The sequence below is a fragment of the Alternaria rosae genome (assembly GCF_020736505.1).
Source record: "Alternaria rosae strain MPI-PUGE-AT-0040 chromosome Unknown BKA58scaffold_1, whole genome shotgun sequence".
Classification (NCBI taxonomy): Eukaryota; Fungi; Ascomycota; class Dothideomycetes; order Pleosporales; family Pleosporaceae; genus Alternaria; species Alternaria rosae.
The window spans coordinates 4870534-4885803 of record NW_025763570.1 but is presented as its reverse complement, the minus strand read 5'-3'; the positions used below and the strand labels follow the sequence as shown (position 1 = coordinate 4885803).

Below are 15270 nucleotides of genomic sequence, written 5' to 3'. Positions count from 1 at the left end.
CTAGAACGAGCCGTTCCATCCGTTCTCCGTCTATATGTGTACGATTCGTGTGCTAGTTTTATGTGTTGTGTTTGTGATGGTGATGATGAACGCCGTTGATGCTCCGTGCCGTGGGGTGATATAACTCCGAGATTGCTGGACAAATGGAAGGACGTAGAGTGGCTAGTTGTTTCGGTGCCGTATCCGAGTGCGAGTGCTTAAGTGGTGGTGTGTTTGTGTTTGCTTTTGTTGGTGGCGGGATAGTCAATGGCCACCAACGGAGGTTGCACGGCCGGGGGAGTACTCTCCCCTTCGACGAGCCTCCTCGCGAATGTACTTCTCAACGTGCTGGTCGGCTTCGGCACGGCTCACGCCAGCGGTAAGGTAACCGCCAGCGTCCTCTTCGAGTTCCAAAGGAGTGACTACCCCAGGGCTGGCGAGTGGCTCTAGGCGTGGGCTAGTTGGCTTCGGTCCAAAGCCCCTGTGTTGACGGCTGGTGTTGGCAAGGAGTTGTTGCTGGTAGAGGTACATCTGTCTCTGAACCTCGTATTGCCTGTTGCTTGATCGAGGCGAAGCGGGTGAGTTGGGACTGTCAGGACCCGCAGTAGGTGTGTTTGCATGGCTTGAGCCTTGGGACGAAGCGTAGTTTGCTGGGTGGAAGCGGGGTAGAGAAGGAAGCCTCAGGTGTGCAGCAGGGCCGGTGTTGCTGGATTGTCGTGGGTTCATGGCTGGGCGACGTCGAGCCTGGGAAGGAATGTCGAGAGGCTGTGATCTGGGCGAGAGAGGCGAGCTGATGGCAGGCATGCTGCGGTCGGCAGTTCGAGAAGACATGTTCTGGTGAGAGGTATCGGATCTGAAGATGACTCGCGAAAGGGAAGGCGAAGTCGGCGGAGATCGCATATGACGTGTGGCGAGTATATCTCGCGTTCACTTGGAGGAAGGAAGGGTGCGGCTCCGGTGAGTTGTTATATCAACTTCTCCTGAATGACAGTGAGGAGAGGGATAATCGAAAGATAGAGTACCGTGCTTGCAGGCAGCAAAGCACAGAGCAGCGGCGGTGTCTAATATATCTAGCAGCGGGAGGGTCCAGCAAAGGCTTGGGACTTGGTGGCAGGGCTCGGGATGGTGGCCGATCTTATTGGAAAGGTACAGTGTTGATCTTCCGCTTGAAGGCGCACCGTCGTGCGGTAATCGTTCCTGAGAGGGTAACAAGCCTGATGCACGGCTCAAGTGGACCCCGTTTCAATGTGGTGGAAGCACAGGCGCCTGCTACTGGCAGCACACCAAGCCGGTGTCTATCAGTTGCAACAGGTGGCTGCGGGCCGGTTATGGCGGAGTACAGATGGCGCGTGTGTTTTCCCGAAACCTGGGTCCACAATCAAAGTAAGATGGAGTGCGTCGGCTAGTCTGAGGTGGGCGCAGAGGAGGGAGGGTTGAAAGCTAATCTAACAGTGAATAGGATAACTGGTACACAGTGGCCTTTACATAGCTAGTACCGACGGAGGACAAGGCCGCTACAGCGAGGCGCGCCATGTTTGCAGACGCTATAACCTCGTCATTTCACCTCGCAGGCCTTGGTTCCGCGGTTTGGGCGGGGCGCTGAATTCCTGCCTCGCTAACCATGCGAATCGTCCAACACGCCTAAGCAGCTTGTGCAGCTTGTCCGTTATGACGCAGTGCAGCATACCCGGCTCATGATTAAGACCGAACACGTGCCCGCCTTAGAATGCCCGGCGCTAAACGCGTGGTGTGAACACAGCATTGCAGACTTCCCTCAATTGCCCTGCAGCGACATGGTGGGTGTGATAGGGTACCGTTGCATCTGCAGTAGAGCCCTGCGGCAGGTTGCAGCAACGTCTTTTTTTCTTTCACGTCCGCGCGCGTGCTCTCTCAAAGTACGGTCTGATGAGACAAACGGTAGCGCCTACAAGACATGACACCACCACATTGTGGCCGCAACGCCAAGTGCATTGCACCTGTGCAGCACGGCTGCGGCATTCTTCGTAAAAGGGCATGCACATATTGGATGAATGTAACGACGAAGACCGATCGTGATCTATCATGCGCCTTTTTCTCTGCCTATCCCGAAGTTCACCCTAACATCGCCGAAGATTATATGTGCGATATTATTTGAAGGGAGAGCCGCTCGCACGGTACAAACACAGCTGCACAATCCCATATTACCCAACATGCGGAAATACCGCCTGAGGAGACTGCCGCCGAAGCCGCTCCTACACATAATTTCTCCATCGTCTACTGAGCGCTGACCGATGACGCCAGCACACGAACTCTAATGTATGTGATGTTCTTCTAGAGAGGGTCCGGCTTTGCTCGCCGCAATGCAGTGCTGTCACGTAGTTTGGCTTGGGCACCAGAGGACAGAGGTTAGCGCGGCAATTATGGGAATCATTTGGGCATCCCGTCAATGCGTCAACTCGCGATGAGGAAGTTGTATTGTTGTATCGCTTCGTAGATCTCCCGCGTGCGGCTCAGGTAGATGAAGCCATGCAGCCGGAGGAAGAGCTCGGGCACATCGAGTTGGCGCAACGCATTGGATTGAGGCTGTTTATGGAACACCGAGGTAAATCACGGCAAACAAAACCGCTTTGAGAAGGTGTGACAGATGGTAAAATCACCAGCGACATGTCTCGGCTCGCTCATACTACTTGCGGTACGCAGTTCGTGTCATGAAATGTTTGGATTTGTTGGTTGATGTATGTCGCTGCATGCTTTCCTTAGTATCATCTCGCGCCCAGCTTCTCCAGCGCCTTCGCGCCCTGCTCCTCCCACTCCGCCTTTGATATCCACATGTTCTCTTTGTCGGCCATGATGTGCGCGAGCACGGCTCCACCGAGGAACACCATGTGCCTTCGCCGTGGCGGGTCTTCGATGCGGACCTTGAATTTCTGTGTATGTGTTAGCAGAGTTTAGCCGTCATAGTAGGTGTGTACCCACGTTAAGTCGCTCCGGGTTTCCGCCCAAGACCTTGGTGAGCCACAGCTGCTTGAGCTCCTTCTCCAGCCGACTTGGCAGGCCCGGGTACATGCTGCTACCACCACTGAGCACGATGGCCTGGTATAAACTGCTCCTGACATCGACATCGGCCGCTTGGATCGTGTTGAACAGGAACTCGGCGATACCGGGCTGCTCAACGTCCACAAGATGCGGCTGGAACAGACATTCGGGAGCCTCAAAGCGCTCGCTGCCAACCCGGATGACACGACCATCAGGTAGAGTGTAGGATTCCACCAGCACGGTTGTGTCTTCGCTAAGGCGCTGGTCCAACTCAAGGTCGTATGAGACGTAGCAAAGCTTCTCCTTAATCTGACGGACCGTCTCGAAATCGGCGGTTCGGTTGAGGGCGTATCCTCTCCGTAGCAGGAGGGCGATGAGGTTGCGGGTCACGTCGCGTCCGGCGACGTCGAGACGGCGTGTGAGATGATTGAGGACGGTGCTTTCGTATACGGGAACAATATGCGTCACACCATCTCCCGAGTCGACGACTACACCAGATGACAATCCCTGCGCGTATAGAGCTAAGACGGCCTGGATCGCCACGTATACACCTCCAAATCCGTAGCGCTCGAACATGACTTCGCACATGGTCTCGCGGTTCTTGAGCGGGTTCATTGGCGGTTCGGTGAGGAGGATCTTGCGGCCTGTAGTGTCGAGCTTCATCTTGTCGTGGAAGGTGTAGTCCCAGACGTGTTGCATGTCATCCCATCGCTTGACGATACCATTCTCCATCTACGGACAAGACAGCGTTAGCTCGGAGGCAACTTGAGAGATCTCAAAGATGCACATACAGGGTACGTGATCTGAAGCATTGAGCGCGCTGCCGCTGCTTCGTCACCGCACATTATGTCTTTAAGCTGGATGTCACCGCCATCTCGCTCTTCGGTTCGCAGGATGGGTCGGCCGACTATCGAGGGAAACTGGTGGTCGGGGAAGTTCTAATGAGCGACCTCTTAGCTTTTGCCGTGACCAGTCTGCCGCTTTACATAGTACATACCTGTCCGGCGTAACCCGCCTTGAGGAAACCCGTACCGCCATCGAGGACTAATTGGAGGGTAAGTAGAGCTTCACATATAGCTGAGGCAGCTGCGCATACCAATGGGAGCTTCAGCCATCCTGTGCAAAGCTCGAAAGGGTTGTTGGGGCTGAAGGAGTGGATGTTGGAAGCTGGCCGTAGCTCGGGGCTGCCTGCCTTGAGGTTGACGACGTTGGCGGGGCGCATGGTTGGCCAGGGGTCCGTGAGCACTCAAACGGGCAATGCGATGCTCACGGCAACTTGAAATGCGTCACTTTATATCGTCAAGACTTTAAGAATACTATAGGCTAATAGACTGTTAAGAAAAGAAAGGCGATGCATAACGTTTATGATATGCCACATATTCCATGGCGCTGCAGGTCTGTTGTACAAAAGAGGTTTCTTCCTCAATAGCACATACATACGATGATTGACATCACTGCACTCGGAGGCCTGTTGAAAACCTAGTACTCCTACACTTCATCTCTATAATTATGCCCAGAACCAAGGTGCTTAGTTGTGGTCACCCACCTCATGCTAGTCGCATGGTCACCCACCTGGGAACTTGAGGAAGTCGCGACTTGCGCATCGCTTAAGGCATGGTCCGAGCGCCTCCTGCCCACTTCAATATCGTCGTTCGGCAACACCAAACTTTCTCTCCAGCCAGTTCAACTAACAGCAGGTCAAGATGCCTTTCGTAAGTACACCCTGAATTGCGTCCGCAATGCAACTCTCCATTCCATTGCCATACGGCAACCCCGCTTCGACGAAAGTCGAGTGGAGTCTTTGCGAGATGCTTCGAATGCGGGTTTGAAGCGCCAATCGCTGACTCTGTCAAAAGTCCAAGCTCCAGAAGAACGATGCCTACTTCTCGCGGTACCAAGTCAAGTACAAGCGCCGCAGGCAGGGAAAGAGTACGTATCAATCAAACCGTCAAATCGCGACTGAATCTAACAATCCGCAGCCGACTACTACGCCCGTAAGCGGTTGATCACCCAGGCCAAGAACAAGTACAATGCGCCCAAGTACCGCCTCGTCGTCCGTTTCACCAACAAGGACATCATCTGCCAAGTCGTCCACTCCGAGATTGGCGGTGACAAGGTCTTCATGGCTGCTTAGTACGTCCTAGCGACTGCGCTTCGCCAGACTCTTGACTAACAACAATTCAGTGCCCACGAGCTCAAGGCTTACGGCATCACCCACGGTCTTACCAACTGGTCCGCCGCCTACGCCACCGGTCTTCTCCTTGCCCGCCGTGTCCTCAAGAAGCTCGAGCTTGATGAGGACTTCGTTGGTGTAGAGGAGGCTGACGGTGAGTTCACCCTCACCGAGGCCGCTGAGGTTGACGGCGAGGAGCGCCGCCCATTCAAGGTCTTCTTGGATGTCGGTCTCACCCGTACCTCCACCGGTGCCCGTGTCTTCGGTGCCATGAAGGGTTGCTCCGACGGTGGTGTCTTCGTTCCCCACTCCGAGAACCGTTTCCCCGGATACGACATGGAAGGCAAGGAGCTCGACGCCGAGACCCTCCGCAAGTACATCTTCGGTGGTCACGTCGCTGAGTACATGGAGACTCTCGCCGACGACGACGAGGAGCGCTACAAGTCTCAGTTCAGCGGCTACATCGACGACGACATCGAGGCTGACGGCCTTGAGGAGCTGTACCAGGACGCACACAAGCAGATCCGTGAGGACCCCTGGAAGAAGGAGGAGGGCGAGGCCCCCAAGAAGTCCAAGGACGAGTGGAAGGCCGAGTCGCAGAAGTTCAGGAGCAAGAAGCTCACCAAGGCCGAGAAGGAGGAGCGCGTCAAGGCCAAGATCGCCGAGATCACTGCTTAAGCTGTTTCTCTTTCTTGTTCCTACTTTGCTCTATCATGACAAAAGCACGGCTCTGGCGTCTGGGGATGACATGGAAAGGATGCCTGCCGTGGCAGGATACATCTACTGTACTTAGCCTCACGACCTCAATGAGATGACGAGACGGCACGCCGCGATTGGCTACCACAACAAGATACCCCCCCAAACAATGTGCCCCTACTGTTCAATGTGTGTGAAATGTTCTGAAATAGCAACATGTGACACGCGCGTGTGGTCGGTAGCGGCCGACACCACATGGCGTGCTGTCACGGGTTTGACCATGTGGAAAGACAAGCACGGGTTGCTGTTTTTGTGTGGCCATGACGGTCAGGTGTTTCAGCGGTACTAAGGGAACAGTCGGTAGTCAACGCTTTGCTCCGCGGGATGCATCAGCCAGCAGCAGAGTGAGGCATGTGGATAACTTGCGATTAGGTTGGTTTCAAGGAAGAGGGCAGATAGATATATAGGCCATCCTCGCAGTCGATCATGATGTTCGGCAGGATTGAGGACGCGATAGAGCTTGGTGTGGAGAGGAGAAGGAGACCCGAAGCAGTCAGCCGACACCTTTCGTCATCGGCCGGCTCCCACAGCTTGCAGTGCACGTTCGCCATAACATCGCATCGGCCGAGTATCGCACAGAGCAGCTCCCAGAAATCACGCAGCCGTCAGCCTTGAGCGCAGCGAGTCGTTGAAGTCGCACGGAACACGTTATCTGAGAGAGTTTGCAACATTTCCAATCGGCGGATTCTCGTGGAAGCAGAAACCCCGCTGACTTCCGTCCGCCTCACCGAGGCCGTTTGTAACCCTGACGCATGGCGAGACGCCTATATACGCAATGACAGCCGTACAAACACCCGGCGATACCGCGTCCGCCATGGAAGACATTCACGGTGTTGATGTATCATGGCTGCATCACTCGACTAGAGGTAAGTGAGGCCCGCTTACCTTGCTGGGTGGAGACGTCTCGGCTTTGCGGCGCAACCCTGAGCTTGAGAGGCTACTAACATGTTGCGCCTGAGCAGACCATCACCATCGCCAGCAAGCGCCCTCGTCGCCCGGCCTGACCAGAGATGCGCCTCCCAAGACATCGTCGCATGGTGGCCTACCCGCCAGACCCCGCCACGATGAGCAGCAAAATAATGAGCCGACACCGGCGACTACGAGACCCGCATCACCGCCGCGACCGCCCCCAGCTGCTGCAGCTGGCCCAACTCCTCCACAAAAGATACCAAAGCGGCCAGCGCTGCTTGGCCGGGGCAGTACCGACAAGAATGGCAGCGGCACGACGCCACCCGACTCCAAGAACAGCTCGCGACGCAACTCGTGGATGAACAGCATCAGCTCAAAGTTCTCGTCGCAAAACTCGCCCGCCGCAACCACACACACCCAGGCCCAAGGCTCGCCCGCTGCTGCGAATGGCGCGACCAACGCCTCACCCTCGGCCAACGGCGCCCTGAACGGCATACAGGCGGCATCAGGAGGCACTAATGGCGCGCCTGAGCCCTACATTCCGCAACAGCCTAAGAGCTCCTTCGTAGGGAATGTGCTGCGACGTCTGTCATCTGGAACCCAGGTTGGCACGGCTGGCAAGGTCTATCCGAACGGCGGCATGTGCCCGCGCAAGATCATGAATGTCGACCCCAACCGAGAGCGATGTCTCGTCCCGGAGCTGGATCAGAACAAGTTGCGCAAAGTGGCATTCTGTGTGGATGTTGAGATAGCTGGAGGGCCCAAGTACAAGGATGATGTTGAGACAGACGATAAGACCAAGCGCAAGGAAAAGAAGCTGAAAGAGCGCGGCGAGGGCGAGGCGCTCAAGAACCCAGATGCCGTAGCTGAGGAGAAAGACAAGGACGGCGTCGTCTCCATCGCCCAGGAAGTCGTCGGTAACGATTCCGAGTCGAACCCAGAGGGCACTGTCGTGCACGAGGACAAGCAGGAACCGAGCCGGAAGAAGGAGAAGAAGAAGCGATCCGAGGCTGAGCGCAAGGAGCGGAAAGAGAAGAAACGCAAGAAGGCCGAAGAAAATGGAACAATCCCCATGGAGCTTACCAGAGACGACGACAGCGCCAGCGCCGAAGGAGTACCTGCTGCGACTGGGGCCCCGACTCCTCGCGCTCAAGACCGACCTACGATCGACCCACTGCGCATCTACCGAAGATGTTGCCAACTCCGCGAATCTCCCATACTCAAACGCATTAGCGACCAGCTTGCGGCACCACGCGCGTGCTCCGTTGTTCAGCCAGGAGTTGTCACCTGTCTGGACCTGACAGGGTCGAGGTTGCAGCTGGCTGACGTTTTGACGCTATCGGACTGGCTCGCCATCGTACCTGTGAAGAAATTGTTTTTGGAAGACGCCGATCTGAATGACGAGAAGATACGGGTCATACTCGCTGGTCTCCTGGCTGCCAAGGTTCCTGAGCCGCCGAAGCGACGTGATCTATCCAACGACGGAACACAGGACGGGCTGTGCCAGCAAGGCTCATGCGCAGTCAAGAAGCTAGTTCTCAAGAACAACCCAAAGATCACAGCTGAAGGCTGGAAACACATCGCTCTGTTCCTATACATGTGCAAGTCCATCATGGCGGTCGACGTGTCGATGATACCGTTTCCCAAGTCTCGCCCGCAGGTGGCTTCCCCGCCTACGAACAGCACACAGGCGCCGTCACCCACCAAGGACGCTAAATCGGCAGACGTAGCTGAAATATTCTCCAAGGCCATATCGGAACGACTGGGCGGTTCAGAACTTCAAGAGCTAGCCATGGCTGAATGCAACCTTACTTCCTCAAGCATCCGGAAAATCATCGACGGCTGCGTCATCAGCGGTATTACACGTCTTAGTCTGGCGACGAACGACATTGACGCTGAAGGCCTGGAGCACGTCCTGCACTACTTGCGCTCTGGTGTTTGTCAGGGTATTGATATTGGAGGAAATGACCTGAGATCATTGATGGGCAAGATTTGCGAAAGTATCAAGGACTGCCCGAACAGCCCACTCTGGGCACTGTGCCTACAGGATACTAATCTCACTCCGGACGCTCTCAAGACACTTATCCCGACTCTCATCAACCTACCTTCCTTCAGATTCCTGGATCTCTCGCATAACAGAGGCCTCTTCATGGGCCAGACATCCCTGTCTCTCCTGAGGAAATACATGCCTCAATTCAAAGAGCTGAAACGGATACATCTCATGAATGTCGATATGAAGCCAGAAGATGCGATCGCTATTGCGGAGATTCTGCCGGACTGTCCTCACATCGCACATATCAATATCCTCGAGAACCCTGAGATAACGCGCGTCGCAAGCTCGACCGATGAGGAAACACAAGAAGAAGCTGCTGCGTTGTATGCATCACTGACTCTTGCGGCTAAGCTGTCCAAGTCGCTCATTTGTGTCGATGTCGATATTCCAGCTCCGGAGCAAGGCGAAGTAATAAAGGCGCTCGCCAAACAAGTCGTCGCGTACTGCTTGCGCAACATTGAATCCATCAACGAAGTGCCAGAACTTCGAGCAGCGCCTAAGCAAGTCGAGGTTCCAGATATCCTGCTGCGTCTTGTCGGTACGGAAGACGATTACAAGGAGACCGACAATGTGTCAAATGCAGCAGATAATGACTACATCGTGGGAGGCACAGGAATTGCGAAAGCGCTTAGCTACTGTCTTTCGCACAAGGAGAACGACCTTCGAAGGGTGTCTGTCCCAGCAAGTGGTACTTCTACTCCTAGGAGCAGAAACAGGGTACCAGTGTTGGAAGAACCAAGCAAGGCCAGAGCCATGTCCAAGGATCTTCTTGAGACTGCGCGAAACACACGGTCAAGAATTCAGCCTGCACTCATCAGAGAGGCGAAGAGTGACAATGACTTGAACTACCGTAAGCTTCACAAACGTTTTGTCATGTTGATATGCTAACATCCTGATAGGTCGTTTACTTTTCCTGGATACAACACTACAAGGCATGATCCAACGCTTCGAAGACGAATACCCAGAGACGCGTCTCCAGCCATCTGATGCCGCTTCCACGACGAGCTCCAAACTCAGCAGCTCACCACCCACCTCCTTCGTTCCGACACTCGAGAACAGTGTCTCAACAGACTTCACAGCTGATCAATCTGACGAAGACGAACCTTCCACCCTACGCTCGCGCCACAACTCCGACGTCTCTCTCGCGTCCCGCCACATGTCCCTCGAAGAAGGAAGACTCCACCGCTTCGGCCACCGCGTCCGCACCGGTCTTTTCAACCCATCCCGCCCCACTACTCCTGACGTCTCCGAAAACCACGTCTCCTTCATCTCGGGCACGGCAGACGATCAAGGTCTTCCCGAGCATCTTCGCACCCTGCGCGCATACTTTCAGAACTACAGCGGTGACGAGATGAGGCATATGATCGAAGGCAAAGGCTGGGAACAGGCTTTCAACAGCGTCGTGGAGAATGCTGAAGAGTTGAGGAATTTGGAGAAGGAAGACCCGGAGCAGTTCAAACTGTTCAAGGAGAGTCAGATTGCGGCGCTGAAGAATCGGAATCCGGATATTTTTGCGCCGGGGGAGAAGGGTAGAGAGAGTGCGGAGACGGATGGTGGGGATGACTTTGCTATTGAGGATTGAGGATCGAAATTCTGAGGTGGGCGTTGGGGAGCGGCGAGACGGCTGGGAGTATTGGGCATGGAATCAAGGTAATATCCGAATCCGCTGGCTTGAGCTGAGAATGGTAGTTAGGACGCTAGCGCGCGCTCGCCAGCAGCTCACATGTTCATTCTTTGTATATTTGTAACATAAAGCCATGATGGCTAGCACATCGCCTTATATGGCGTCTTTATTCGAATTCTCGTTATACATTACCATCACTTTGATCTTGTTCCAGGTGTTTTCGATTAGGTAGTTCTGGTAACAGCTTCTCGTGCATTATGTATCGATGGATGGGTGCAGCTTCCCGCATTTCACGTGACGGTCTCGTGATCGCAGTGTTGGGTATAAAAGCCCCTTCTCTTCTACATGTTTTCTTTCTTCGTCACACATTTCCTACGGTTGATTAGAAATGTCAATATCACTCCGCATGGCCTGTGGAGAGCTCCGCTGGCTCGAATTTCTGGACATTTATAATTTCAACGCAAGAGCTATGGTTTCATATCACTAGTAAAGGTGAAAGCTTTCATATTTTTTAAATATGGTTCGCTCTAGGCAACAGTTTGTTTTCTGGCCTATCAAACGTCGCTCAATTACCTGTGAGATTCGAGTGGTTGACCTATGTGACTCAACTATAGAACCTTGGGTGAAGGTGAGAGAGCCTGAAATTACTGCGCGCTAACTTTCAAGCAATTAATAACCTCTGCTCAGCCTTATTCTCTCATGTACCTTCCTTCTCACAACAGAACAATTAATTGCCTACCTCGAGATTTGTTCACACTTACTATCGACTCAACAAGACATTGAATATGTCATCCCCACTACTTCTCCCAGAGGACACTGTCAAGCGCCTGAAACTCCGAGACTCCTCCCTTGTCGGCGCTGAGAAAAACGGCGCAAGAAAGATATCTATTGGCCTCCTAAGCCCGCCTTCATCGAATACTTCAAGAAGTGTCTCAACCGCGTCTTCAGCTTCCGCTGAAATCGTCTACATCTCTGTCCCAACTCGACTTGACTCCGCTCAAACACTCGAGTTTATGGGGCTGACTCCGGAAAAGGCGCAAACATTATACGCCAGCAGACAGCAGCGACAGCAACAGACGCAGAAGAACATCGACCTGCAAGGATGGGTAGTGGAAAATGTCGTCTCGCTTTGCGCGGACACACACGACGACGGCGATGATTGGAAAGAGAAGATGCAAGAAGTGGGTGTCAAGCAAGAGATTTCCGACGCCTTAATCAAGGAAGAACACTATGCGATCCGCGGAGTGCAGTCACTCTCGATGTGGCTTCAGGACATCTTGGAAACCAACTATCTCGCACTCGTCGACATGAATGCGCGTATTCTACAAGAGCTCGCACCTCCATCGGGAGTGAACCTGAGGGGAGGAGAAGGGGAGCCATACACCGTACCTCAAACACCTGGAGGCCATATCACGCTGTTCAAGAGCGTGGAATTTAGACGATGCGCAGGATGCATAGCCGAAGATGGATCGGTGAATCTCGCACGACTAGAGTCCACCGGACCAACAGACTTCTCAAGACGAGGGGGACTCTACTTCACTCATCAGATCTGGGTCTCAAACCACTATTCATCGCTGATCACTGACGCTTGTCCGGTCGCTGATCGACGGACAGTCGAACTTCACGTCCCGCTGTCCCACCTTGCGGAGATGAAGGTCTGGGATCTCAAGTTCGAAGAAGACAACTTTAAGCAACTCTTGTTCTTCTCAAGGCGCGACGAGAAGTATCCGAAGCCGATCTCGCAACTACGCGCTTCTCACGGCATCATATCTGGACCTATCGGACATGTGCACAACCTGGCATTTGGCAAGATGAAAAGCTGGAACGAAATTACAGATAAGCATCAGCTTCAAGAACGAGAGGCGTTCGTTGATATTGAAGGTAACGAGAAGGAGACTGTCAAGTACGGCAAACAATGGGTGTGGATTAGCGAGAACTCTGTTGCGCAGCTTGAAGAGGAGTGCAGGAACAAAGTGTATCTGCGTCGGCCGGAGCAGGGCCTCAAGTTGGTACCCCAACCTGGGAAGGACGAGTTCGTGAAGGGCAAGGGTATCATGAATTAGCTAGCTCTTTGTACATGACAGAGTTATACTTGGCGGATCTCTGGAAGTACGGGCCTTCTCCCGTGCTCAGCTGGGTATTTAAGCTCACTTCTTTGTGTTGTGCTCTCACAAACTCCAAGCAACTCATTCTTCTCTTGAACATCCAAAAAGTGCAGGTCAACGCGCCATGAAGATCATTCCGTGCTGGTATCTATTCTATACGAAATTGGTGTTTGGGCAGAACGGAAAGATATCAGGAAACGCATGATGTTTGCGGCAAACGTCCTACTCGCTTTGTGGCTGATTCGTCGTAAAACAAAACTGGCAAAAACTCCCACTAGAAGTCCTTATCTATGAATGGTCTGGTTGGAGGCGGTATCACCAATGTGTGATCATGCCCACGTCTCATGCTTTGACGCACAATATCCCACAGGCCCATGGGTCCAGCGAGGACTGACATCCTCGTTGTCAAATCGAACGATCGGAGACAGTATTGAGTGCTTCTTGCCATACGCCGTATCGTCGAAAGTGACCATATATCCGTCACGGTGCAGAAGGTCTGAATGGCTTGACCAAGCCTTCCCAAGGATGTAGAGAAGATCTTCCACGTGCAGATCCGGTGTCATGGGTTTGAAACCAAACTTGTCCTGGATTTTCTTCACTGTATCCGGCGAATACAACCCGAATGCCTCTCCTAGCTGTATTACATCCACCGACGTTAAGACTGAAGTGGCGTGATACGATCCGCCCTTGATTGCGCGATCACGTAGAGCAAGGAGAACGTTGACGACACCTACCGCCCCAGCTAGCATGTCGGCAACGGGAAGAGCAGGGAGCACACTGACACCGTCCTCGAATCCATAAGCCTTGCCGCAGACATAAGAGCATCCAGAAGCGGCATCAGCAATCTGTTGGAATCCCGGGCGTTCTGCATAGTAGCCGTCCGGACCGTAGGTGTTGAGATCGATGTAGACGATTCCTTTGTTACGTTGCCTCGACATCTCAACCAAGTCCTGTAGCCCAAAGCCCTTCCGTTCGAGAGAGCGTAGGCGGAATGCTTGAATTATAACATCCGCACCCGCCATCAGGTCAGTCAAGGCTTGCCTGTCTTCCTCCTTCTGAAGGTCCAACGCATATGTACGTTTACCGACTGTAAGCGTAATACTCAAAGGCTAGTGAATGTCAGATCGATGTAAACATAGAGTGTACAGCGCCTCGTACCTGCAGATCGGGGAGATCGGGGCTTTGAACTTTGATGACGTCCGCACCCAAGGCTGCAAGAGCTGCTCCCATTGCTGGGCCAGCAATTACGCGGGCTATTTCAACAATCTTGATGCCGGCCAACGGGCGAGCATCACTAGTCTGTGGAAAAGGTACAGGTGGCAATGCTGAAGTGCCCTTGACCTGTGCGTAGTCGATCAAAGGGTGCGTAGCCAGTCGCTTGCCCATCGACGTTTCTCTCCAGTGTTGTGGTGTGAAACAAGTCTGCCCGCAAAATCCGTTCTCCATGTTTTTGATGTCAAGTTCGGCAGCCGAATACTCGGAGATGGTGGATTTGATCAACTTATAGGCCTCTTCTCTGGTCCCAACAGGGGCTTCTCCGTCGATGCCGTAGGCCTTGAAGAATGCTGGGGCGTTGAGGTTACTCATTACCTGATACCAGACGCGAGGATCCCGAGTCGGGTAGATGGCCCACGAGCGAATATACATGTGATTCTTGCTAACGCAGCCCTTGTCAACATCCAGACTGGCTTTTGTAAGGGTGCCATCGGTCTGGACATCACCGAGTCCTTTACCGTCGATGTCGACGAGGGCTACGGTGGCAGGGTACAGACCACACTTGTCAGTGTCGATGTGGATTTTACCCGCTTCGATGCCTTTAAGTGCGCTGATCTCTTTGGCAACAATTCCGATCATGGCATGTAGAACGGCGGACTACGCAAAGGAAGTGAGCACATTGTGATTTTTTGAAGTTTTGGGAGGAATGAGTACGCACAAAGACCTGCGATTTCAAGGGTCCTGGGATGATGGGTAGTTCACCCCCAGAGAATTCGACATTATTCAAGGCAGCCTCCTCGGTCGTGAAGCCAGGTGTGATACCAGCCAGGTGTTTCAGTAGTCTACTCGCATCGGCAGGTACACCAATGAAGTCGCAATCAACGAATGTTCCAGGGCCAAAGGTGTCCTTTGTCGTTTGATGCGCTGCCATGACGAGGGTACAATCGTGCTTAGAGAAAATTGATACTAGCTAATTGGTGAAGGAAACGAAGAGAATGCTTCTCTGAGAAGTAGAAGAATTTGCAGGGAGGAAGTCTGTAGACATTGATGACATTTATAGTGTGTGGATGAACTGCTTTTTTTGAAAGGACCAGTGTGTAACGATACCTGGGAGTCCGCAGCCAATCGTATTGGGAAGGGTAGCATTCCATTGACGGCTGTGATTTACGCCCGTAGACGGCAGTAGCGTCTTCGAACGCCGAAGTCTTGATGCCAGGTGTAGTGTCTAGGCTGCGCCTGCAGAACAGAATGTCGGCACGTTGGGTGAGGCCCGGGGGAGCCGATCGAACCACGTGAAGAGCCTGGGCCTCGGTTGGGTTATAGTTCTGGCTCAACGTCCCATTGGCTGACGGCCCATCTTGCCTCGGCACCGCCAATTGGCTCTCATCCATGGATTGGCTAGGACGGTGTTCAATCTGTTCCACTATCAAGTGATGATGAT

The 15270-nt window shown here is 53.5% G+C and overlaps 6 protein-coding genes across 6 annotated transcripts; 3 read left to right on the top strand and 3 right to left on the bottom strand.

The window, feature by feature from the left end:
• Positions 1–243: 243 nt before the first annotated feature.
• BKA58DRAFT_408166 (uncharacterized protein) lies at positions 244–783 on the bottom strand (the record flags this gene model as incomplete). The annotated part of the gene is made up of 1 exon (XM_046172070.1): positions 244–783. One exon carries the CDS (start codon positions 781–783, stop codon positions 244–246), a length of 540 nt encoding a protein of 179 aa, XP_046032046.1.
• Positions 784–2720: 1937 nt separating this feature from the next.
• On the bottom strand, positions 2721–4230 carry BKA58DRAFT_416972 (actin family; the record flags this gene model as incomplete). Its single annotated transcript, XM_046172615.1, has 5 exons — positions 4091–4230; positions 3992–4038; positions 3786–3932; positions 2935–3726; positions 2721–2885 (listed from the first exon to the last, which is right to left on the bottom strand). The coding sequence occupies exons 1-5, from the start codon at positions 4107–4109 to the stop codon at positions 2721–2723; spliced, it is 1170 nt and encodes a 389-aa protein (XP_046032045.1). The 5' UTR covers positions 4110–4230.
• A 467-nt stretch (positions 4231–4697) lies between these two features.
• BKA58DRAFT_434912 (uncharacterized protein) lies at positions 4698–5845 on the top strand (the record flags this gene model as incomplete). Its single annotated transcript, XM_046173298.1, has 4 exons — positions 4698–4706; positions 4851–4923; positions 4974–5127; positions 5179–5845. The coding sequence occupies 4 exons, from the start codon at positions 4698–4700 to the stop codon at positions 5843–5845; spliced, it is 903 nt and encodes a 300-aa protein (XP_046032044.1).
• Positions 5846–6586: 741 nt separating this feature from the next.
• Positions 6587–10880, top strand: BKA58DRAFT_31369 (uncharacterized protein). Its single transcript, XM_046167441.1, has 3 exons — positions 6587–6789; positions 6886–9735; positions 9785–10880. The coding sequence occupies exons 1-3, from the start codon at positions 6699–6701 to the stop codon at positions 10465–10467; spliced, it is 3624 nt and encodes a 1207-aa protein (XP_046032043.1). The 5' UTR covers positions 6587–6698; the 3' UTR covers positions 10468–10880.
• A 1-nt stretch (position 10881) lies between these two features.
• Positions 10882–12758, top strand: BKA58DRAFT_31474 (uncharacterized protein). Its single transcript, XM_046167490.1, has 3 exons — positions 10882–11001; positions 11124–11137; positions 11197–12758. The coding sequence occupies exon 3, from the start codon at positions 11295–11297 to the stop codon at positions 12570–12572; it is 1278 nt and encodes a 425-aa protein (XP_046032042.1). The 5' UTR covers positions 10882–11001; positions 11124–11137; positions 11197–11294; the 3' UTR covers positions 12573–12758.
• On the bottom strand, positions 12491–15076 carry BKA58DRAFT_352598 (CoA-transferase family III domain-containing protein). Its single transcript, XM_046168577.1, has 3 exons — positions 14548–15076; positions 13773–14486; positions 12491–13723 (listed from the first exon to the last, which is right to left on the bottom strand). Exons 1-3 carry the CDS (start codon positions 14758–14760, stop codon positions 12944–12946), a joined length of 1707 nt encoding a protein of 568 aa, XP_046032041.1. The 5' UTR covers positions 14761–15076; the 3' UTR covers positions 12491–12943.
• Between the last annotated feature and the right edge of the window lie 194 nt (positions 15077–15270).

Excerpts from the sequence above, each read along its gene's own strand:
- BKA58DRAFT_31369 (XM_046167441.1), top strand. The coding sequence starts at position 6,699 with ATGACAGCCGTACAAACACCCGGCGATACCGCGTCCGCCATGGAAGAC. Across the intron at positions 6,790-6,885 it reads GCTGCATCACTCGACTAGAG|ACCATCACCATCGCCAGCAA; the intron begins GTAAGTGAGGCC and ends GCGCCTGAGCAG. Across the intron at positions 9,736-9,784 it reads TGACAATGACTTGAACTACC|GTCGTTTACTTTTCCTGGAT; the intron begins GTAAGCTTCACA and ends ACATCCTGATAG.
- BKA58DRAFT_31474 (XM_046167490.1), top strand. The coding sequence starts at position 11,295 with ATGTCATCCCCACTACTTCTCCCAGAGGACACTGTCAAGCGCCTGAAA.
- BKA58DRAFT_352598 (XM_046168577.1), bottom strand. The coding sequence starts at position 14,760 with ATGGCAGCGCATCAAACGACAAAGGACACCTTTGGCCCTGGAACATTC. Across the intron at positions 14,487-14,547 it reads CCTTGAAATCGCAGGTCTTT|TCCGCCGTTCTACATGCCAT; the intron begins GTGCGTACTCAT and ends TCCTTTGCGTAG. Across the intron at positions 13,724-13,772 it reads CCGATCTCCCCGATCTGCAG|CCTTTGAGTATTACGCTTAC; the intron begins GTACGAGGCGCT and ends GACATTCACTAG.